The following is a 23,758-nucleotide window of genomic DNA, read 5'->3' on the forward strand; positions in this document are numbered from 1 at the left end:
CTGTCTCTTCTCCCTCGCCGTTCCAGTTGTTTGGGAACAATGGGCTGACTCAATGAGAGCCAGGCCAATACCCACCTCTCCTCTCGGGAGACCGTGCCTAATGGTGTCCACTGCAATGGTGTCCTCTGTTGAGGCTTATCTGGCCCAGGGACCACTGGGTCCCTATTGGCCATGGGGACCTTTCCTCCTGCAATTCCTGGGTGTTTTTTCTTCTATTTTATCAATACTTTGTCTTCATTCTCAGCTCCTTACTATTTCTCCCTCTTCTCCTCTATCCTTCTATTCTTTCCTTATCTATTTTTTCACCTTTCATTATATTTTTCTCCTTATTTCTCTCTTCTCTCTCCATTTTCCCCTATATCCCTCTTCTATCTGTATTGCTACAAATTCTAGAAAATCAACTTGAATCGGTCTAGGTAATTTGGGAATCCGACCACACGGAGAAGGGGAGGATTTAGCTGGGTCTCTGGAATGGCTGTAACTAAGAGGCAGCCCTGCCCTGTGCCTTCTGTGGATTAGCTTCTGGCATTCATTTTCCTATATTGGTTCAAAAATCTGAGGAAATGCTCGGACTTACTTGGCTCTGGCTGAGGGGAGTCTCAGATCTCACCACCTGTGAAGAGCTGATCTGATCAGGACGGCTCCCAGGCCACCCTACACTTAGCACCGAAGCCCCTGGATTGGGGGGTGGGGCCATGTAAAGACTTGATGTCCACCCTAATGGGGGCACTTAGAAGGGAGGGATGCTGGGAGGGCCATATTATCAAATTTCCTGTTCTTTGTCTCTCTCTCTCTTTCACTCTCTCTCCATGACCTTTTGCTTTCTTTTCTATTTCTCTGCTTTCCTCTTCTTATACATCTTATCTTTCTACTCCTCGCCTTCCTTTTTTCTCTATGAATTAAAGGACCTAGATTGCTATGAGTCCTGCTACTCAACATGTAACCTACGGACCAGCAGCATCACCTGGGATCTTGATACAAATATGGAATCTCAGCCCCCACCCCAACCTATTGAATAGAATCTGCATTTTAACAAGATGAGCAGGGGATTCCAGTACAAGCTAGATTGTGAGAAGCACTGACTGGGATGAACCAAGCCCCATCTGTGGGGGAAATTGTTTTGCCCCTTAACTATCCTCCAGCTGCCTGGATCAGAGGAGACTGTGCCGCCTGCTCTAGGATGCAGCTTATCCCACGCACGTGTTAGCCTGAACAGGTGATGCTCTCTGTAACAGGGCCTCAGGAAGCTTGCTCCAGTGCCCTCTGACTGCAAGACACCCTCTTTCTCCCTGATAGTCACCAACCTAGGGGGGCGGAGCCCAGGTATTTTCTCATTGTTATCAGTGAATAACAATCAAGTGGTTAAAGTTAGTCCTATCTTTGAGAACTATAATATTTCCTGAATCGCTATACTCTGCATTCATTAGGAGTTTATTCTTCATATTAAAAACTCATCAGAACTCTAATTCAGAAGTTATATCCTTTATGAGTTTAAGATGGAAATTGTTATTCAAAATGCATTGAATTCAACTTAGAATTTAAGTGCATTTTTCTTCCTATGCAGGCCCTTTGTGTGAAAAAGGCATTCTTCTAGGAAAGGACTGGCAAAATATATTTGAGAAAAATAAGAAAAGAAATTACTTGAAATAAACATAAGTTCTAGTATAAATAATTCTATTTAATAGGTAGCAGTAGGTCCTTAAATGAATATAAAATAGACATAGCAAATCGTTTGAACCTTTGTTCTTCTTTAGATCATTTCCAACCTAGAACACCAAGTAGACTAATTAATAAGGCTAATTAATATTGTATTGAAAGATTCACAACAGTCTCACAGTGCTCTAAGGGAGCAACAAAGGTGACCCCGAATTTGCAGGGCAGAAAAAAGACACGGAAATACATGGGGGTTGGGAAGGGGACTGTTTGTTACACCTGCACCACTTCATTTATTTAAGAGAAAGAGCTGATGCACATATGGCAAAATATTTACCTTGTTAAAATAAATCTAGATTATCAGTACATGCATATCTGTTTTGGGGGGATGTTTGAAATATTGCATAATCAAATTAATAAAGAATATTGGATTCAGGTTTAAAAGAATTACGTTTACTTGGTATAAATAGAAAGATCATATGACTGTGTAGTTTCAGAATAAAGAGGGGTAAGAACAGTGTCAAATCATAATAAGAAAAACTGGACTCAGATAAGGAGGGTTTGTATGTAAGGAAGCAGACACTCTGCTAAGTGTGAAGCTCTATTGGTAGAAGGAGCAGAAATTCTCTTGACAGAGATTCCTGCTAATTCAGTCATTTAAATATATGTTGGTTTATTTCAGGTCTAGGTTAATACATTTATTGCTAATGAGTTGATGACTCAACAGAGCCAAGCCCCACATCAGGTAGGAGGTTGCAAAGAAGGGTCCATCCTACCACATCAGGTAAGAGGTTGCAAAGAAGGGTCTGCAGAGTGTGCCTTGGCTGTCTGAGGCTTGTGCCAGCTCCAGGCTTGCCGATTTCAAGTTTGGCTCTGAGACTGGGTGGTTTGGGGCAGAATAGGAGCAGCATTTCAATGATTCTGTATCGATCTCTTCCATGTACTTGGCCTTGTCAGGGACACGGCCCTCTCCTTCCTAACCATTCACCTCATTACGTCAAGCGCATTGATCCCCGAGGCAGTGACTTTGTACCATGGACAGTCTTGTTGATTGCACTTACCATTGTGGACCACAGTTGAATTTTCTGTACATGTCTCCCCCTTCTGGGCTCTGAGAGCCATTAGGTCAGGGATTAATCTCCTCAGAGGGCCAGGCCTATTACAGATTCTCAATAAGGAGTTGTTAGATTGAGTTAAGGAAAAGTTGCTGTTCTCAAACAGACCTCAACCCAGATGGTTAGTTAAGTTAAAACTTAGCCAACTGTGTGATGCTGCTTGTGTGATGGGAGGCTTTCGGTGCCAAGCCTAAGTGTAACAAGAGGCTTAACACTTTTTCCCCACAAAGTTGTACAAGGACGATGCCCTACTGAACCTGAGAGAGAGGTGGTTCCATTTGCCCTTCATTGCAGGTCTCAGTGACAGTAGAGATAAAAGCTGGATTTGGTCTGTCGAAAACTCTCAGAGCAGCTGAAAAGGTTGAGGCAGAGAAGTGAATGAGACACCTGAGCTGCTACCACAAAGTAGCCGATGGGTCCCTGGAAACCCAGGATCCAGTAACAACTGCCTCTTGCCAGGGCCAGCTGCATTCGGTGGGTGTGGAGCGTCCTTCCTTCCATTTGTTGATTACAATCCTTCCCAACTTGAAAACCTTCACTCAAATCCCTTTTACTCTGTACTAAAATTGTGTAGACACGCCCTTCTTTTTCTACTCCTAGGATTTTTCATTTTTATTTCTCAAGTATTACTTTTCTTTTGCCATATTTATTCACCTCGTGCTTATTTCACATCAATTCTGGCATCAGGGACTACAGCTTGTTTATCCCGATATCCTTTGTACCTACTTTATTGCTTTGCAAAAGTAACGATTTTGCTCATTTGAATTGCCAGGTGTTATCAGGTTGGGAGGGAGGGGTGTGGTGGTGAGGAGAATTTTAAATATGCAGCAGGATAAATAGCAACTCTTGAGACATCTTACAAATTACAGTTTTACTTTTCCTGGAATGAAGTCGTTCCAGAAGTGGTGTTATTAGAGATATATGGAAATTAGGATATATTTTATGAAAAAGGTAAATCTTAAACAGTAATATGAACAGAGTATGGCAGAGTTGTGGGGGAAATAGCTTTAGAAGTAGACTTTTTTATTCATTTGGGAGATGGCAAAAGTATTGTTTTTGATCAAGAAAAGTAAATGATGGAAAAAGTGAATTTTTACCAAAAAAGGTGCTCCGGCAGCAGACTCATTGAAAGGAAGTGCTGCAGAGCCAAGTTTTGGGAAGGTGGAAGGCAGGACAGCCCAGGGAGCATCTCACCAGGCTTTCATGGAAATTCTTCCTCGTGACTGCAGTTCTGGCAGCTTAGCCTCATAGGATGTTGTACTAATAGTGGGTCTCATAGGGAACGACAGGCAAAGTCTACAAATTCTACAATTTGCACACATAATGTAAATGTACAGAAGGCACAGATATGGTATGTACTTCAGGCTATTCATGGGTGATTTCCTGGGTCTGTTGTTTTGACATAAAAGACTCAAGTGGTTTGGTACCAAACTAATTGGGATCTTGCGAAAATGGCCCCCAGCAGAGGTGGAGTGTTTGGAGCACTGCTGTGTTCACAGCCCTTGATAACTCCTGTGGTTTCTGCACTCTGCAGTCCTATGCCACTTAACACTTAGAACAATTTTCTGCCTTTGATGCAGACCACATTTTATATATTTGTATAGACAAAAGCAATGATGATGATGAAATTTTAAAATTTTGCAAAACAGGAAGACAGGCTTTGAGTACTTTTTTAAATATTAATATCACAGTCTCAAAACTCTGAGATGTTGAGAATTTCTGATCAGCAAACCTCAAACTTTCAGAGTGGCTAAGACTAGGGCAGCAGTTGAGAAGCTGGATGCTGTTCAAGCATGTTTAAGGGTCTCAGACAGAGAGAAATATTGGTTTAGACCAGGGGCCAGCCAACTTTCTCTATAAAGGGACAGATAATAAATATTTTTGGTTTTGTAGACCATGCAGTCTCTGTTGTGACTGCTCAACTCTGCTGTTGTGTGAAAGTAGCCAGAAGCAATATGTAAATGAACGAGTGTGGCAGTGTTCCAATAAAACTTTATTTAAAAAGCCACACAGCCAGCTGGTTCTGGCTTTAGGTTGCTTACCCCTGGTCTAGTCCACTTTGTATCTATTTAAGGTATGATGTACGGATTCAGTATGAAGAAATGAAAATTACAACATCAGTGTGACACAATGTAACCTCTCACACTTGAACTCCACAAAACCTTTGCTAATACTCTTGCTTAGGACAGTCCTTTTCAAACTGTGTCCTAGAAAAACTTTCTTTTCACTTTAAATGTATGCTTGTAATTTGATGTCTTTCAGAATAAGATATAGATAGTATACATCTGATCTATGATATTATTACATAGCATTTAGCATAAAACTAAGGTTAAAAAGAGAATCAATTTAAAGAAAACTATTAAACCAATAAGAAGTGTTATACTGAGTACTTAGTGAGTGCCTGACACTGCTTCATGCGCTTTATACATATTTATTAAACACATCCTCACAACAGCCCTCTTATGCCCAGTTTACAGAAAAGGACACTGAGGCATGAAAAGTTCAAGTTCACTATCCTCAAATCACAGAACTAGTTAGTGATGTAACAAGGATTTGAACCCTAGCTGTCTGGCTGCAGGGCCCACACTCAAACCACCTTAGCACAGTAGAGAGGATTCATGTTGGAGGTGAATAAAGTGATGATACAGGATGGGGATCCTCTTCCTCAGGGCATGGGAAGCAAGCACTCTCAGACAGTGCTGGTAGGAGCATAAAATGGCATAAGATGGGGATATGCCCAAAGCATATACCCAAAGCGGGATCTTGAAGAGATGTTTGTACACCCATGTTCATCACAGCATTATGCACGTCCTTGGAGGACAATTTCTATAAACTTAAGTGTTCAAAAGCACCCGCTATTTAGAGCGCTGAAGATGACAGCCCAAAAGGAGTAATGCTTTTAAGTCCTGTCAATATATCGTCTACACCAAGTAACAATTCCACTTCTAGGAGTTAGTCCCACAGGAACACTCAGAGGTGCGCAGAAAGTGCCTGTAAGAAAACTAAGTGCATTGTTTACAGTCAAGATCCAGTTTTCTGTCAATAGGTGAACACAAAGAAATTACGATACTCCATTTTATGGAATAATATAGTATTATATGGAATTCATTCCTTTGAAAACAATGAGGTTATTTAATTAATTGATCTGTTTATTTATTTGAGGTAACGTTGGTTTAAAACATTATATAAGTTTCATGTGTACAAGATTATCAAATGCATTTATTCATAATGAGATTTAAGAAACATTTTTTTTTTACAGCTAGGAAAAGGGATGTATTTATTGTGCTTCCATTAGAAATTTCCAAGATGAACATATACGTATATGTGCATGTAAATATAATTAGACTATTTCTGGAAGCATACAAGATAAATTATTAATAGCATTTCTCATTCTGGGTAAAGATATGCCATGAGTACGTGATGAATGGTATTTTTAAACTACATGCGTATATTGCTGTTCAATTCAATACCAGGTTTTGAAAGGATTAGAGGAAAAAAAGCAAAGGAAATACAAAATAGTTTTTTAATTGTGGTAAAAAAACATAACATTAAATTTACCATCCTTACCATTTTTAAGTGTATGGTTCAGTGGTGTTAAGTATATTCACATTGTTGTGGAATAGATCTCTAGATCTTTCTCATCTTGTAAAGCAAACTTAAACCCACTAAACACAAATTTCCCTCCCCATCCCCTCAGCCCTTGGCAAGCATCTCTCTACTATCTGTTTCAATGATTTTGACTACCGTAGATACTTCATATTAGTGAAATCATACAGTATTTGTCCTTTCGTGATGGTTTATTTCAAGTAGCATAATGTCCTTGAGTATCCGTATTATATAGCACATGACAGAATTTCCTTCTTTTTAGGGCTGCATAATATTCTATTGTATGTATATCCCAGATTTTGTTTATCAGTTGCTATGGTCTGAATGTTTGTATCCCACCAGAATTCATACGTTGAAATCCTAACCCCTTAAGGTGATAGTATTAGTAGGTAGGGGGTTTGGGGAAGTGACTAAGTCTTCCACTAAGAAAGGGCTTAGTGACTCATAAAGAGGCTCCAGAGAGATCCCTACCTGATTCCAACATGAGAGAATGCAACAAAAGTCTGAGACCCAGGGCTTCCCTGGTGGCGCAGTGGATGAGAGTCTGCCTACCAATGCAGGAGACACGGGTTCGAGCCCTGGTCTGGGAAGATCCCACATGCCGCAGAGCGACTAGGCCCGTGAGCCACACTTGCTGAGCCTGCGCGTCTGGAGCCTGTGCTCCGCAACAAGAGAGGCCGCGATAGTGAGAGGCCCGTGCACCGTGATGAAGAGTGGCCCCAATTGCCGCAACTAGAGAAAGCCCTCGCACAGAAACGAAGACCCAACACAGCCATAAATAAATAAATAAATTAAATTAAATTTAAAAAAAAAAAAAGTCTGAGACCCAGAAGAGGGCCCTCACCCAAACTTACTGGCACCCTGACCTCAGACTGTCAGCCTCTAGAACTGTGAGCAATAAATTTCTATTGTTTGTAAACCACCCAGTCTGTGGTATTTTGTTATATCAACTTGAATGGACTAAGAGATCTATTCATCCATCTACGGGCAATTGGGTTGTTTGCACCTGTTGGCTATTGCGAATAATGCTGTGATAAACATGGGTATACAAATATCCCTTCAAGATCCAGATTTCAGTTGTTTTGGACATATACCCGGCAGAGGAATTGCTGGAGCTTATTATGCTAATTCTATTTTTACTTTTTTTGAGGAACCTTCATATTGTTTTTTATAGTGGCTGCACCATTTTGCATTTCCACAAGGGTTCCAATTTCTCTGCATCCTCCCCTAAATAGTGTTTTTATTTGGTTCCCTTACGCACTGAAATAGCCTCAAGATATGTGGGGAGATGCAATCCACATGGACCCTGAGTGCTTGTGTGCTCTTTCTAGATAGGCTAAGAGTGAAGGCTCTAGCTGCATTTTATCCAGGCCATTCTCAGGGTGTGCTAGAGAAACAGCAGTCCTGAGAGATGAGAGGCCAGCCTCCCCCAGGCAAGGAGCAGGTCTGCATCTTCTCATTACAAGAGCAGTGAATCCCCCGAGCGTGGTGCTCGATCCTCCAAGGCAGCCCACTGCCTGCAGCATCATCCGTCCTGGACCCTTTGCATTACCTGTAGCACATAGGGAGGTTCATGGGAAACCGAGGCAGTATTCACTAAGCCGTGCCTCTGCCACGTGAACAGCTTCCAAAATGGTGCCATTTCTCAGATGTCTTTCTGGATGACCATGAACTATACGACGCTCAGTCTCTCTGTGCTGGTGTTTGGAATGCTTTCAGTTATCGTCTTTTCTCTTTCATGGTGCTTTTGTGCTGATCTTGTTTCCCAGATTATACACTCGACCTAAATTATGTCAAATATAAGATCTGTGTACTAACTGTTAGAAGTCAAACCATTTATATGGCCTTTTTATTCAACATAAAAAATATAAAAATATGCTCATTATTTACTTGAGAATTTCAGCTCAAATTGGGATTTAGACTTAAGTTTCCTTCATGTAAGTAGATTCTAAGTCATTTCCACAGTGAATATATTCCTAATACAGGCTTTTAGATGATAGAGATAAGAGTAAGTACTATTTCAACTTAAGAAAAACCTTTTTGGGTGACTTTCTTCTTTTTTAAAAATTAATTTTATTGAAATAGAGTTGATTTACAATGTTGTGTTCATTTCTGCCATGCAGCAAAGTGATTCAGTTATGTATATATACACATTCTTTTTCATATTCTTTTCCATTATGTTTTATCACAGGATATTGAATATAGTTCCCTGTGCTATACAGTAGGACCTTGTTGTCTATCCATTCTATATATAACAGTTTGCATCTGCTAATCCCAAACTCCCAATCCATCTCTCCCCCAGCCCTCCTCACTCTTGGCAACTTCAAGTCTGTTCTCTATGTCTGTGAGTCTGTTTCTGTTTCCTAGATAAATTCATTTGTGTTGTATTTTAGATTCCACATAGAAGTGATAGCATCTGATATTTCTTTTTCTCTGTCTGACTTACTTCACTTAATATGATAATCTCTAGGTCCATCTGTGTTGCTGCAAATGACATTATTTCATGCTTTTTATGGCTGAGTAGTATTCCATTGCATATGTGTACCACATCTTCTTTATCCATTCATCTGTCAATAGACATTTAGGTTGTTTCCATGTCTTGACTGTTGTAAATAGTGCTGTAATGAACATTGGGGTGCATGTATCTTTTCTAATTATAGTTTTCTCTTGATATATGCCCAGGAGGGGGATTGCAGGATCATATGGCAACTCTATTTTTAGTTTTTTGAGGAACCTCCATACTGTTTTCCAGAGTGGCTGCACCAGTTTACATTCCCAGCAACAGCGTAGGAGGGTTCCCTTTTCTCCATACCCTCTCCAGAATTTGTTATTTGTAGACTTTTTAATGATGCCCATTCTGACTGGTGTGAGGTGGTACCTCATTGTAGTTTTGATTTGCATTTCTCTAACAATTAGCAGTGTTGAACATCTTTTCATGTGCATGTTGGCCATTTGTTTGTCTTCTTTGGAGAAATGTCTATTTAGGTTTTCTGCCCATTTTTCAATTGGGTTTTGTTGTTGTTGTTGTTATTGAGTTGTATGAGCTATTTGTATATTTTGGAAATCAAGCCCTTGTTGGTTGCATCATTTGCAAATATTTTCTCCCAGTCCGTATGTTGTCTTTTCATTTTGTTTATAGTTTCCTTTACTGTACAAAAGCTTGTATGTTTGATTAGGTCCCATTTGTTTATTTTTGCTTTTATTTCTATTGCCTTGGGACACTGACCTAAGAAAACATTGGTACTATTTACGTCAGAGATTGTTTTGCCTATGTTCTCTTCTAAGAGTTTTATGGTGAGGTGGCTTTCTTCTGGCATATATCAGGGTAAGCTAGGGCTTCCCTGGTGGCGCAGTGGTTGAGAATCTGCCTGCCAATGCAGGGGACACGGGTTCGAGCCCTGGTCTGGGAGGATCCCACATGCTGCGGAGCAACTGAGCCCGTGAGCCACAACTACTGAGCCTGTGCGTCTGGAGCCTGTGCTCCGCGATGGTGAGAGGCCCACGCACCGTGATGAAGAGTGGCCCCAGCTCACCGCAACTGGAGAGAGCCCTCGCACAGAAACGAAGACCCAACACAGCCAAAAATAAATAAATAAATTTATAAAAAAAAAAAAAGATAAAATCAATCAGTTCAATTTAAAAAAAATAAAATAAAATAAAATAAAAGGATAAGCTGTCTCTGAGATTATATTACATTGGTTTGGGTGCATGGACAGGAGTGCATCTGTCTGCCATGCACCCTAAATACCTATAGGGTGAGCTCCGGACCTGAAGCACATGACTCATCTTCCAGTCATTTTCCCAATTACCCTGTGGTATGCTTGAAAACCTCTGCTTATTTTATTGGCATACTCTACCTTTCACTTTGTCCTTGAGGAGGGATCAGTTAAGAGCTAAGGAAGAGCAGTTTTGAAGAAGAGTCGAAGGTCAGGGCATTTTTCTAGAAGGAGCTGTGCATAAGAAAGAAGAAGGGCAGGTGGTGGAAATACCAGAACTTAGCCTCACACTACAGCTATGGCCAAGGGAGAGAAGTTCAAAATAAATAATGTTTGATGTGCATTAGACAAATGAAGTTTATTTGGATTTGAACTCCTGCCTTCTCTTTTGTGTTTTTTAATGTTCTTAATCATTCAACCTGAATGGCTTACCTTCCTCTCAGAGCTTTGAACATTTTAATGATTCAGTATCCTTCTTTTTTAGAAGAGAGAGAAGAGAAAAATCCCTTGAGCAGTGGAAAGAGATCCCTGGGGAGCTCTTGTGTATGCTGCAGCAAATGCTTTATTAGCTAAAGTTCCCACTGATGGAAAATTCAGACATAGGAAAAGCTCCTACATATTGGAAGAAAATTTGAGAGTTTCCAAAAAATATCGTCAGAATGGAATGCAAAATTACTGTGGCAACACTCTTTCATCCATATGTACCCAAGTAATAATAAGTGAAATGGTCAGTGAATTACATCGCCAATAAGTTTTCTATCCTTAGATGAAATAAATAATAAATACATGAGTCACTTATTAAAGGAACCTGACTGTGATATCTAGGGTCTTTTGAAAACCCTCCCCTGTCAAACAGTACAGGGCACCTTTAAACTGAAAGGAATTAAATCTCTCCCTGTATGAGTTTCCTAGGGCTGCTGTAACAAAGTACTGGAAACTGAGGGGCTTAAAACAACAGAAATTTATTCTCTCATAATTCTGGAGGCTGGAAGTCCAAAATCAGTGTCTTGGCAGGGCATGGGCAGGGCAAGGGTCTCGGGAGAATCTCTTCCAGGTCATTCACTTAGTTTATGATGTTGTCAGTAATTCTTGGAGTTCTTTGGCTTGTAGATCATCACTCCAATCTCTGCCTCCACTGTCATGGGGTGTTCTCCCTCTGTGTCTTTATTTCATCTTCCCTCTGTGCATGTCTCTTCTCTTCTTGTAAGGACCCAGGTCATATTGGATTAGGGTCCACTGTCATGACCTCATCTTAACTTGATGACTTCTGCAAAGACCAGATTTCCAAATAAGTTCACATTCACAGGTTCCGGAGTAAGAACTCCAATATATCTCAACGTGAACATGACAGTGGCCTGGAAGGACAGAGGTGGCTATAGTCAAACGATGCTTATCGTAAAGGAAAAGAGGCACTTTCTCATTTTGTTTGTTGTGCCCACTTTTTGTAAGGGAAGAAGAAGATTAATCTGGAATTGATGAGAAATTGATAAGAAATGCTCTGGACACCATGGCAAATGGAATGTGAGAAAATGAGCAGACAACACCCCTGAGTACTACAAGGAGTGGCGTCTAGAAAGGGAGGCTGGAGTTTGTGTCAAGGTGAAGAACCGTGGTTGGTGTCTGACATTTACTGAGTGTTTATTGTGAGCCAGGCATGGTTTTAAGCATTTCAGGTGCATCATATCATTTAATCTTTCTCCATGAGTGTCTTCATTTTACAGACGAAGAAACTGAGGCTCCGAGTTACACAATGGTCAATTTCTGTGTTACTCTGGAATATTCTAAGGTATGATTGAAGTAGCCCTTTATTTTCCTGTTTATTATTATGATTAATTACGTGCAGTGAGATAGATTCCCAGAGCACAGAGAAGAAAGAGAGGATGAGAGGGAGGAAGACTGTACAACGCAATCGTGTTCTTGGTGGGGCAGAGGCAAGTCTGGGTCACCTTAGGGCTGGGTTTAGGAGGTGAGGGTGCACCCAAGGGCAGTGGTCAGAAAAGACCTGGAGAACTGCTGACCTCAGGATCCTGAATGGACACCTATGTGCTGTGGTTTTGCTGTTGTCCCAGCCCAGGCTGTGGCTCTGTTCTTAGGGATCTGCCATCTTTGCTCAAGGTTCCACATAGAAACAAAGATGCTGGATTGTTTGGTGCCTTTGTGAATTCTGTCTCCCTACTGGGAGTGAGATGTAGAATAGACACAGATGTTCCTGCCAGGTTTGGAAGCCAGCGATGAGGAGTTCAGCGTTGGACAAAACGCATTCCCTGCTTCATAAAGGGGTGTGGACTTGCTCAGCTCAGGACCTGGGGCGTCTTGGTTCAGGGAAATGAGAGACAGAGCAGTTCCAGGCCAGGCTTTGCTTTTCTGCCCTCTTATCTGGACACAACCTCTCTGAGCATCAGTTTTTCCTGAGTCTTTGTCCTTTACTGGTCCTTTCCTCAGTCATAGGAAGCCCTCAAGATGCATCAAGATGTATATTATTCCCTAAATCAATCTGAACCCAATGCTTGGTCCTCAAGAACTACCTTAGGCCAAGAATCAACCAGGGAAGGGGAGGAAGGATGAAAGGAGGATGCAGGGGAGAGGTGCACAGGTAAGGGTCCTAGCTCAGCTGTCACCTGCAGAACAGAAGCAAGTGGCCTTGATTGTTCACACCTCACTTTACCTGCCTCCAGGTTGGAGCCTGAAGAGCTTGACTGGATTCACTTCTCTCTATTAGAAAGTTGTTAGGTCATTTTCAAATTTCATTTCAATTTATTTTCTCATTTACACTTACTTTGGTTTTGCTTTCTGCTTTTTTCTCCTGATTTTGGCTTTATTACTTTCAAGTAACACTTTTCTTTCAATCACCATTTTCTTCTTAATGCCAGTTTACGTTGTTTGCTAAGGGCTGATTTTGTTACCTTCACTCCTGTTTTGTCTATTTGACAGCCCCCTGAGATGATCTGTTTACTGCACTGTGTTCCCCAAGAAACAGTGGGGAAGCTGCCTAACAGACAGTCTCCTGGGAGACTTTCCGCTACCCGTTTTCAGTGGGAAACAGTTTCAGTCAGAACTGGCTCGCTCATCATAGCTGGGTAATATAAGCATCCAAATCACAGGGGGTGGGAGCACGTGGCCTCTCGGCGTTTATCTTGATTGAATCATGGGTGTGTAACTTTCCGTCGTTCAGCTCTTGATTTGTATTAATGATTCAGAGTTCATTACCTTAAATAAAAAAGGTGTTCCTGCTGGCAAGAGCTAGATAAGATTGTGGGCAATTTGAGACTCTCACTGTGTGAAGTTGATGATGACTCTATTCCCTGGTAAGAACTGAGAAATTCTGTCCTGTCCTGCCACCGCGTGACACCAAACAAGGTACAGTCGCAATGGGCTTTGTGTCACTGACATGAAATTGAGGGTGGGCGTGGTGGCACCCACCCAGAGTGCCCAGGAAATCTGCAGCAGTGGCTGGGACGAGTAGAGTTTCCCATTACCACAGGGAGTTCATAGGCAGGAAACTTTCTGTTTCTCATTGTATCAGTCTGGGTCTCATTGCTAACATTTCACCTAAATGAAAATGCACTTTTACTTTGTTTAAATTTTTCTTGTGGTAAAATATACATAACATATAATTTACCCTTGTAAGTATTTTAAGTGGCATTAAGTGCACTCACATTGTTGTGTCACTATCACCCCACTATTCATCTTCAGAATTTTTTTGAGAGGTAAAACAACTAATATTTACTGTGTATATTTTTTATACAATTTTTAAAGGTTACACTCCATTTTCAGTTATTACAAACTATTGGCTATATTCTTCGTGTCGTACAATGCGTCCTTGTAGCCTCTCTTACACCCAATAGCTTGTACCTCCCACTCCCCACCCTTTTTTTGCCCCCCTCCCCCCGCTAAACACTAGTTTGTTCTCTATATCTGTGAGTCTGCTTCTTTTTTGTTATATTCACTAGTTTGTTATAGGTTTTAGATTCCACGTGTAAGTAATATCATACAGTGTTTGTCTTTCTCTGTCTGACTTCTTTCATTCAGCACACTGCCCTCCAAGTGCATCCATCAGAACTTCTTTCATCGTCCCAAACTGAAACTTGCTACCCATTAAAATCTAACTCCCCATTTCCTTTCTTTCTCCAGGCGCTGGTAATCACCATGTTACTGGCTTTATAAATTTGAATAGATACCTCATATAAGTGGAATCATATAATTTTTGTTCTTTTGTAACTAGCTTATTTCACTTAATGTTTTCAAGGGTCATCCATTCTGTGGCATGTGTCAGAATTTCCTTCATTTTAAGGCTGAATAATATTCCACTGTATGTATATCCCAGATTTTTTTAATCCATTCATCTGTTGGTAGATATTTGGATTGTTTCCACCTTTTGGCTATGGTGGATAATGTTGCTGTGAACATGAGTGTACAGATATCTCCTTGAGACCCTTCTTTCAACTTTTTTGGATATATACCCAGAAGTGAAATTGCTGGATCATATGGTAATTCTATTTTTAATTTTTTGAAGAACTGCCATAACAGTCTTGCAAGTGGCTGCACTGTTTTACATTCCTACCAGCAGTGCACGAAGTTTCCTATATATCCTTGCCGACACATCTTATTTTCCATTAAAAAAAAAAATAGCCAATCTAAACGGAGTGAAGTAGTATCTTAACTGTGGTTTTGATTTGTATTTCCCTAACAAACATCTTTTTCTGTGCTTATTGGGCATTTGTGTATCTTCTTTAGATAAATGTTTATTGCAGTACTTTGTGCATTTTAAAATCAGATTGATTTTTTTGTTGTTGAGATGTACAAGGTTCTTTATATATTCTGGATATGAACCCCTTATCATATATATGATTTGCAAATATTTTCTGTTGTTCCATTGGTTGCCTTTTTCACTCTGTTGATAATGTTCTTTGATGTATCCAAGTTTTAAATTCTGTTGTTGTTTTGATATTTCTTCTTTTTCAATGTAAGCATTTATAGCTATATGTTATATTGTTATCTATTTTGGCTTATGTTGTCTGTACTTTTGGTTTCATATCCAAGAAATCATTGCCAAATCCAATGTGATGAAATTTTTATACTATGTTTTCTTCTAAGTGTTTTATAGTTTTAGGTCTTATGTTTAGGACTTTGATCCATTTTGAGTTAATTTTTGTATATGGTGTAAGGTAAGGGTCCAATTTTATTCCTTTACATGTGAATATCCAATTTTCCCAGCACCAATTGTTGAAAAGACTGTCCTTTCTGAATACATGGTACCCTTGTTGAAAATGATTTGTAGATCACTTTGTGAAACATTGACATCTTAAAAATATTAAGTTTTTTAATCCATGAACACAGAATGGTTTTCCATTTATTTGTGTCTTTAATTTCTTTTAGCAATGTTTTGTAGTTTTCAGAGTACAAGTCTTTTGCCTCCTTGACTAAGCTTATTCCAAAGTATTTTATTCTTTTTGATAATGTTGTAAATGGAATTGCTTTCTTCATTTTATTTTTGGATTGTTCCTTACTAGTGTATTGAATTGCAACTGATTTTTGTGTATTGATTTTGTATCCCGAAACATTGTTCCCTGATTAGTTCTAACAATTTTGGGGGGGGGGGTGGTGGATCTTTAGGGTTTTCTACATATAAAATCATGTTGTCTGCAGAGATAATTTTACTTCTTACTTTACAATTTGGATGTCTTTCATGCCTAATTTCTCTGGCTAGGACTTGCAGTATTATGTTGAACAGAAGTGACAAAATCTAGCATCCTTGTCTTGTTCCTGATCTTAGAGGAAAAGCTTTCAACCTTCACCAAAAATTATCATGTTCAGCGTGGGTTTTTCATATATGGCTTTTTATTATGTGGAGGTAGTTTCTTCTATTCTTAGTCTCTTGAGTGCTTTTATCATGTAAGTGTGCTGACTTTTGTCAAGTGCTCTTTCTGTATCAGTTGAGATGATCCTGTGCTTTTCCCCTTCATTTCATTAATACTGTATATGACATTGCTTGTTTTCTATATATTGAACCACCCTTGCATTCCAGAAATAAATCCCACCTGGTCATGGTGCATAATCCTTTTAACATGCTGCTAAATTTGATTTACCAGTATTTTGTTGAGGATTTTTGCATCATTGTTTATAAGGCATGTTGGTCTACAGTTGTCTTTTCTTGTAGTGTCTATGTGGCTTTGGTATCAGAGAAATGCTGGCCTCAGAATGAGTTAGAGAGTGTTCCTTCTCCTTTAAGTTTTGTAAGAGTTTGAGAGGATTGGTGTTGGTTCTTCTTAGTTCTTCTAAATATTTGGTAGAATTCGTCCATGAAGTCATCTGGTCCAAGGCTTTTCTTTGCCAGGAAACTTTTGGTTACCAATTAAATCTCCTTACTCGGTCTATTCAAATTTTCTGTTTCTTTTTGATTTAGTTTTGGTAAGTTATGTGTTTCTAGGAATTCATCCATTTCACCTGGATTATCCAGTTTTTTAGTGTACAGTTCATAGTAATCTCTTATAATCCTTTTATTTCTGTTAAATATGTAGCCATGTCTTTGTCTTTATTTCTGATTTCAATTATTTGAGTCTTCTTTTTTTTTATTTTCCTTAGTCAATCTAGCTAAAGATTTGTCAATTTTGTTGATTTTCAGAGAACCGACTCTTGGTTTCATGGATTTTTTCTATTGTTTTTCTAGTCTCTTTGTTTATCTCTGCTCTAATCTTTATTATTTCCTTCCTTCTTTGAGCTTTCAAGTTAATTTGTTCTTCTTTTTCTAGTCCCTTAAGGTGTAAGGTTAGGTGGCTGATTGTGATATGTTTCTTCTGTTTCAATGTAAGCTTTTACATTATATTTTCCTCTAAGTACTGCTTTCCCTGCATCCCATGAGTTTTGGTAAGTTGTGCTTTCATTTTCATTTTCATTTCATTGTTTTCTTGATTTCCTTTAGTTCTTTGTTGGTGTATTCCTTTAACGTTTTGAGCATACATAAGATAGTTGTTCTAAAATCTTTTTCCAGTAAGTCCAAAACCTGTTTCTTGAGGTATGGTGTCTGGATATTTATTTTGTTCCTTTGAATGAGCCTAGTCTTACTGTTTCTTTGTCTGCCTGGTGATCTTTTGTTGAAAACTGGGCATTTTACAAAACAGCCACCTCTCCCAGTCTTCTTATACTTGCTCTACACAGGGGAAGACCTTTGTAATCAGCCTAATGTGATGTCTTAGGGTCTTTTCAGACCTGTGTTGTCTCTGGACCAGTGCGTGTGTTTTTTTTCCCCAGTTCACCTATTTATACATCTGCTTTTAAATGTCTTGCTTTTCTAAGAGTCTCACTCTTGCTTACTCTTGGGGCCTTAGCTGTCCTATTGTACTCCTCAATCAGTAATCTCTTGTCCTTGGTGTCTGTGGGTCTATAGTTACCTTTGCAACCGTTTTTACAAATCATACCCGCTGCTTCCCATGGCTCCCTTATTCTGAGATCTGAGCCATTTTTGTTTGTCTGAACTCTGAGTTAGGTGTCAAAAGACCAGTCCTTAGGCAGCCCACAGACAGGTTAGAACATTGCAGATCAGTCTGCTCTCTCTCAGGTTTGCAAAAGGGGGCTGGGGATCTGGCTGCCACTTTCCTCAAGCTGCACTAAAAAGTGACTAAAAAATGCCACAGGTTTCCTACCCTTTTAAATGTGACATTTTTTTGATGGTGCGTTCGCTTGGTTGTGGTAGATCTTTGACTCATTTCTAGAGTTTCTATAATGCCTTTTTAGTCTGTTTCTGGTTATGTACTTCAATCAAAACAGGAACATATTCTCGTCACTGCTGGAAGAAAAGAGTCTTTACTCTGCCAACCTGTCACGTGTGATGGATCAAAGGGCCCTTAGGACTGCACGTGGACACTGTCACTTTTTACAGAGAACCAATTGACCTTGTATAACTGGAGATGCTTCCCCTCAAACACAGCTCTGCTCCCTCTGCTGAGGGTGGTGTCAGTCTCTCCCGATGCTGCTGGAAATGGAACACTGCATGCCTGGACACCCCACAAAAATAAAGGGTACTGACGTGCTCCCAGGCCAATACTTGTTCAGGAAGTGAGAGAAGTACTGTAGATATAAAAACATGCCAGTTTCTAAGGCAGCCTTCACTCCACATAGGAAGTACATGGCCAGGATTTGATTTGATAAAAAATTAGTATCACAGTTAGAAACCAGACCTGACCCTGAGCTCCCTTAATGACTTCCTCTAATGTCTCCCTGTTGACCCACCCAGGCCTTATCTTATCCTGTGTCTGGCTATCATTGGCTCTGCCGGTCCCCTAAGCCCTTCCCTGCCCCAGGATCTCCTCTCTCTAGGTGCATTTCAGGTGACCTACACTTACCAATTTCTATCAGATGTTTCCTGAGGGCCATCTGGATGTGATCCTAACAACCCGGGCTGAGTGATGCCACTTTGTGGATTCACTAAATGACACATTTCTGTGGGTCACGTCCTCCCAGCCCAGCGGCCCTAACAAGCACCAGCACGGAAGCTGCTGGCAAACGCTGGGAGGAGCCCTTAGTACTGCAGGGAGCTGCCGGGGGCAGCCTCTCAGGGCCCCACACCCAGGGCTCATCCCAGGAGACACTCCTGAGGAGGGGAAGGCAGGGCTGTGCCCTTGAGGAAGGAGGGACCGCTCACCTCTCTGACCTCGGGCTGGAGAAGGACGAGGGCTCAGGACCGCGGAAGACGGCAGGGAGCTCGCCCTCCCTGAGAGCTCGGTGCCAGGCGAGGAGGTGAGACCCTGCTCACTGCCCCTCCCTCCGGAATGCAGTCACTGCTACTGAGAACTCTACCCCAGCCCTGATTTCATTGTGGCTGGTTAGAAAAAAGGGAAAACAAACAAAACTAAAACCAAAACCTGACTCTGCACCAGAAGATAAATGAACTTCCATGTGTATGTAGCACCTTTTAAGGATTTGTCTAATTCCAAATGAAATGATCTCTATTTTAACTCATTACTGATTACTAATTTTCTTCATTTCAGATACAGTCTATAACAATAGATTCCCGTCTGTGTTCTGAAGCAAATCCCCCAGCCTCGCCTCCCACCCCTGTGGGGCCTGGGGAGAGGGGAGGCATCTTCCCCCAGAGAAGGTGGGCATATGCCCCCCTCTCCCCCGTGCCTCCCTGGTCACCCCCTTGCCTGGGGACTGCGGTCTCCCTTCCTTACTCTCACACTCAGGGCCCCTCACAGAGTGGCCCTGACCTGACTCCCCAGACTCTTCTCACCATCCTGTTTCCTAAACTTCAGCCAAGTTCCGCCCAGCATCCTGCTTGTCCGGAGAGTGTACCGCCTTCTTCCAAGTCCAGGCCTCTGCATGGAGGTTTGCTCTACCAGAAATGCCCCTCCTCTTGTGGCAACAGTTTAAATTCCTCGTTATTAAATTACAAATCTGCAGCCTCCTCCTCCTTGAGCGTTGCCTGATTTCCCAGCAAACGTATCTGCTGCAATTCCCTGCAGAATCACGTCAGGTCAGGGGCCACTTGGTGCTAGTTTCGGTTCCTGCATCCCAGCCCGTGCATGCCTGAGCGCACAGCTCCGTCTCATTTGTCTCTGCCGTGGGTGTTTCCTCATCAGTTAGTCTCCGTAAACGTTGTGAGTGAAGTATTTTCTACATTTCCGGGTATAAGCAGCTGCCATCTCATAAGATAACTTTCTTAAAAGAAGTGATTCACGGTGTATAGAGCATATTGTAGTTTAACCAGTGGTGGGGGGCAGGGTTGATACAAGTTTCTTCTCATTATTCCTAATACCAGCTCACCAGAGTGATGCTTAAAGGCAAGGACAGTTATGCTAATTTTTGCAGAATAATTTTTAATTCACAAAAACCATTAATTCTAAGACTGAAAAGTTGTATGTGAGATAAGCGTATGGTTACTACATCCACAAGCAAATTTTTACAGCCCTGGGACATTATGATGCCCTTAAATCCTCCTGGAACAGGTTGAAAGTTAAACTGCATTGAGGATTTCTGAATTGCTGATACTATGATATACTATAGTTTTTTTTTTTTTTTTTTTTTTATTATTTATTTATTTATTTATTTATTTATGGCTGTGTTGGGTCTTCATTTCTGTGCAAGGGCTTTCTCTAGTTGCGGCAAGCGGGGGCCACTCTTCATCACGGTGCGTGGGCCTGTCACTATCACGGCCTCTCCTGTTGCGGAGCACAGGCTCCAGACGCGCAGGCTCAGTAGTTTTGGCTCACGGGCCCAGTTGCTCCGCGGCATGTGGGATCTTCCCGGACCAGGGCTCGAACCCGTGTCCCCTGCATTGGCAGGCAGATTCTCAACCACTGCGCCACCAGGGAAGCCCCCATAGTTCTATAGTTCATCTAAATTAATAAAATGAGATTTAAAAATCACATTCAAAATTGAGCAAAAGCCAAACTAACTCTTTTCGTATTAATTAAATGATAATAATGAGAAGTATGATTGTCCCTTTTGTAAAACATACCAAAATTGTATGTTAGATTACATTCACTTAGCACAAAATGTCTTTCAAAAATAAATTGTAAGCACTAAACAATCTGAAGGATACGCCTGTATAGTTTTAGTTGCATATCTGCGTGTATCTGACTGACATGCCTGACAGCTTGTAATTCATGTTTTAAAAAATGATTCAGTATTTTAAAAGAATATAGCAGAAGGATAGCTTCTTATGCCTAAATCACCTGTTGTGCAAGGTCCTCACTCTGGTGCATTTTACACAATAGGGTTTTATTAGTCATAAACCATGGCTGACAGTCATAAGCGCCGGTGTAAATGGGGAGAATGAAAATAAAGATTGGGCCTGAGAAACTGAGCTATTGTGAGCCAAGGTCCAGGAAGCAGACTCTCTAATAGCTTATTGGGTGTCTAGGAGCCAACAGAACCTTCTAGATAGTCTGTATAGGAAATCATCTAGCTTTCCCAAACTACATACATTTGGAATTAAAATTCCATTTGCTTCCAGTATCATTGTAAATGGGGGAGTAAGTCCCCCTTGTAGGGTCTTTAAGGGCCACTGCAATATTTCTGCAGAAGAAATTACAGGGTTTATTATACTCACAGGTCCTAGAGGAGAAGACAGGGCGCACCTCACCATTCAGCAGCCACCTAGCAGGTGGGGAGTCGAGAGAGAGTGAGGACCTTGGGCAAGTCTGGGTGGAGCAGAAACAAGGCTTGAGGAGATTTCATTGTTTCTTGGAATGTCTAGGTCACAGTCGGGGAGGGCAAAAAGGGAATCTTGCGGCAGGAACCAGCCTGGGCACACCCACGCACCTGGTCCCCTGGGTGTTGAGGCAGCAGGAAAATAGGAAATTTAAAAAAAAATTTACAATCCAATCATCTTAACTCTTTATTCTCATTTTCAACCTTATTTTCCAAAATATACAATCCTTAGTTCTCCGAAAGTTAGGGAGAGGAAACTGGCTTCCTATTAGTTAACGGTGATGCAACATTGAAACACTGGACATCCTGCTGAGGTTTCCATGGTGTCCGCTGGGCTCTGCAGCACCCAGCTCCTGGAACTTTTCAGACTCCTCAGTGAATTCATTATTGTTTAAAAGAAAAGAACACCCCGTCTTTCTGTTTTTGTTCCTTCTGTCACTGTTTTTATTCTACCTTGCCTCATTCTACAAACCATCGGCCATGGAACTCCTGTATAGTTTTTCATTGTACGTAAAACACCAATACATCTTCCATCGTGGAGGTAGTCAGGGCAATCACTGTTACCTCTCTTTTGCACAGAAAAATGGAGGTTCATGGAGATTAAGAGATGTATACAAAGTTGGAATCACAACAGGTCAGGAACTCTAATTTAGTTCTTTGGACTTAAAAAAATATTGTTTTCTCCACAAATTCATCACTGCCTCACTAAGTTTATATGTGCAGCAAACATGGACAGAAGGCTCTTAGGTCTGGGCATTCATCACTACCTCCAGGGAGGGAGCCCAGGGGCAGCGGTGCTGAGCGCTCTCACTGCCCTCAATCTCCCCCTTTGCTCCCCTGAGCTCAGGTAGGACCCTGCGGGCAACTCATATGGTCCCCCAGGGCTCTCCTAATGGGTCCAACATTGAAGCCAGGACACAGACCCCGTGGGGCCTGTAAACTGCCTGCCCATCTGCACGAGGATGACAGGCAGACTCAGTGATGGGACAGGCAGAGCCCACACAGAAACAGTAAGGAAGTCACCTGCTCCTCTGTGCTTCATTGAACCTTTGAGAGACAGGCACGGAACCGAAAATGCCATCCTTGTATCAGGACACCTACCACACTTATGTCACTTTCAAACACAAAGTCAAAGAGACTTTATGTCACTGAAAAACACAAAGTAAAAGCTTCTTCAAGACAGGAGGTGAACAGGAGAATTCTATCTTTGAATATTCCTACAATATTTGTAGTGAGTATTTAACATGAAAAAAGTAGTCAAAGTATTTTTCTTAAAATCACCTCCTATGCAGCTATAAAAATCTTTAAGAAAAGTAGTCCAGGATAGAAATATAATAGAGACTGCACACATTCATGAATTTATCTGCCTCCTAACAAGTCCAACTTGTGAAGTGTAGAGCATTTTATATGTTAGAGGCACAATTATAAATCGCTAAAATACCCGCTTGATCACACTGCAGTACATTGTCATTGCTTTACTTGAATGCTCACCTAAGATTTTTCTCTGAAATGTACTCAGAGCAGAGACAGTTATACAATGAAAGTGAGAAATTGTAAGAGCATAACACTGTCTTAGAAATAGTCCATGTAGAAACCACTTACCCCAGCACAGTCTTGCCACATGTTTTATGTTCTGTCCACAGAGCCAGCCCATGGCAGCTCATAGTAAGGCGGTCAAAGAGAGTGTGCTGTCCTTTCTCTCTTACCTACTCAGACATCAACATTTTCTCCTGCTCTTTCTGTGTCAGCTGCTCTCAGGTGAGAATAAAGGAGGTGAAAATGTGAGCTTTCCTAGGAAAGCACTGCCTCTGTCTCCCATCCTCTTCAGAGCCTTACACGGCGCCTGCTGGCAATTGTGGTTCAAGTAATATTGTTGGATGAATAAACGGATGAGAGACCCTGACTTCAAAGAGTCACTTTGTTGTACAACAGAAACTAACACAGTATTGTGAAGCAATTATACTCCAATAAAGATCGATTTTAAAAAATAATTAATTAATTTTTTTTAAAAAAGAATGCCACAAAGGGTAGTTCCATTTCAGAAAGACACTTCTTAAGATTGAAAAGTCTTTGAGATTCACAGTAAATCAATATTTCGATGCCATGGTGGCCCCTTAGACACTATGGGGAAGACTAGAAGGGATATTTTGAAAGACACTGACCATTTCTAGTATATTTCAAATCGTACCTCATGGTTTGCCCAGTGATTATAAATTTGATGCTGTTCATCATATAGTCCTTCTTTATAGTGAGGCGAGCGGGGGCTACTCTTCGTTGCAGTGCGCGGGCTTCTCACTGCGGTGGCTTTCTCATGTTGCAGAGCTTGCGGGCTCTAGAGCACAGGCTCAGTAGTTGTGGCGCACGGGCTTAGTTGCTCTGCAGCACATGGGATCTTCGTGAATCAGGGCTCAAACCCGTGTCCCCTGCATTGGCAGGCAGACTCCTAACCACTGCGCCACCAGGGGAGTCCCTGTAGTTTGTCTTCTATAGACGTTTATTCATCTGTAGTAGCCTGTA

At 41.1% G+C, this 23,758-nt stretch overlaps 1 protein-coding gene across 12 annotated transcripts in view; it reads left to right on the forward strand.

Moving 5' to 3' along the window:
* Positions 1–23,758, forward strand: part of LOC309632912 (V-type proton ATPase subunit B, brain isoform-like) — a 175,228-nt gene that overhangs the window by 135,050 nt on the left and 16,420 nt on the right. The window contains exon 5 of one of the 12 annotated variants that reach the window (XM_082400980.1): positions 19,075–19,178. The exons of 9 other annotated variants lie outside the window; for them this stretch is intronic. Coding sequence is in view for 2 of the 3 variants with exons in the window: in XM_082400967.1 (XP_082257093.1) it covers positions 19,075–19,515 (441 nt within the window). In the remaining variant the exon portion in view is untranslated. Of the gene's footprint in view, positions 1–2,335; positions 2,438–19,074; positions 19,607–23,758 lie in introns of those variants that run through there. 2 more of the 12 variants (XM_082400967.1, XM_082400969.1) reach the window with 2 other exon arrangements.

Source organism: Balaenoptera borealis, assembly GCF_965194805.1.
Source record: "Balaenoptera borealis genome assembly, chromosome: 8".
Taxonomy (NCBI): domain Eukaryota; kingdom Metazoa; phylum Chordata; class Mammalia; order Artiodactyla; family Balaenopteridae; genus Balaenoptera; species Balaenoptera borealis.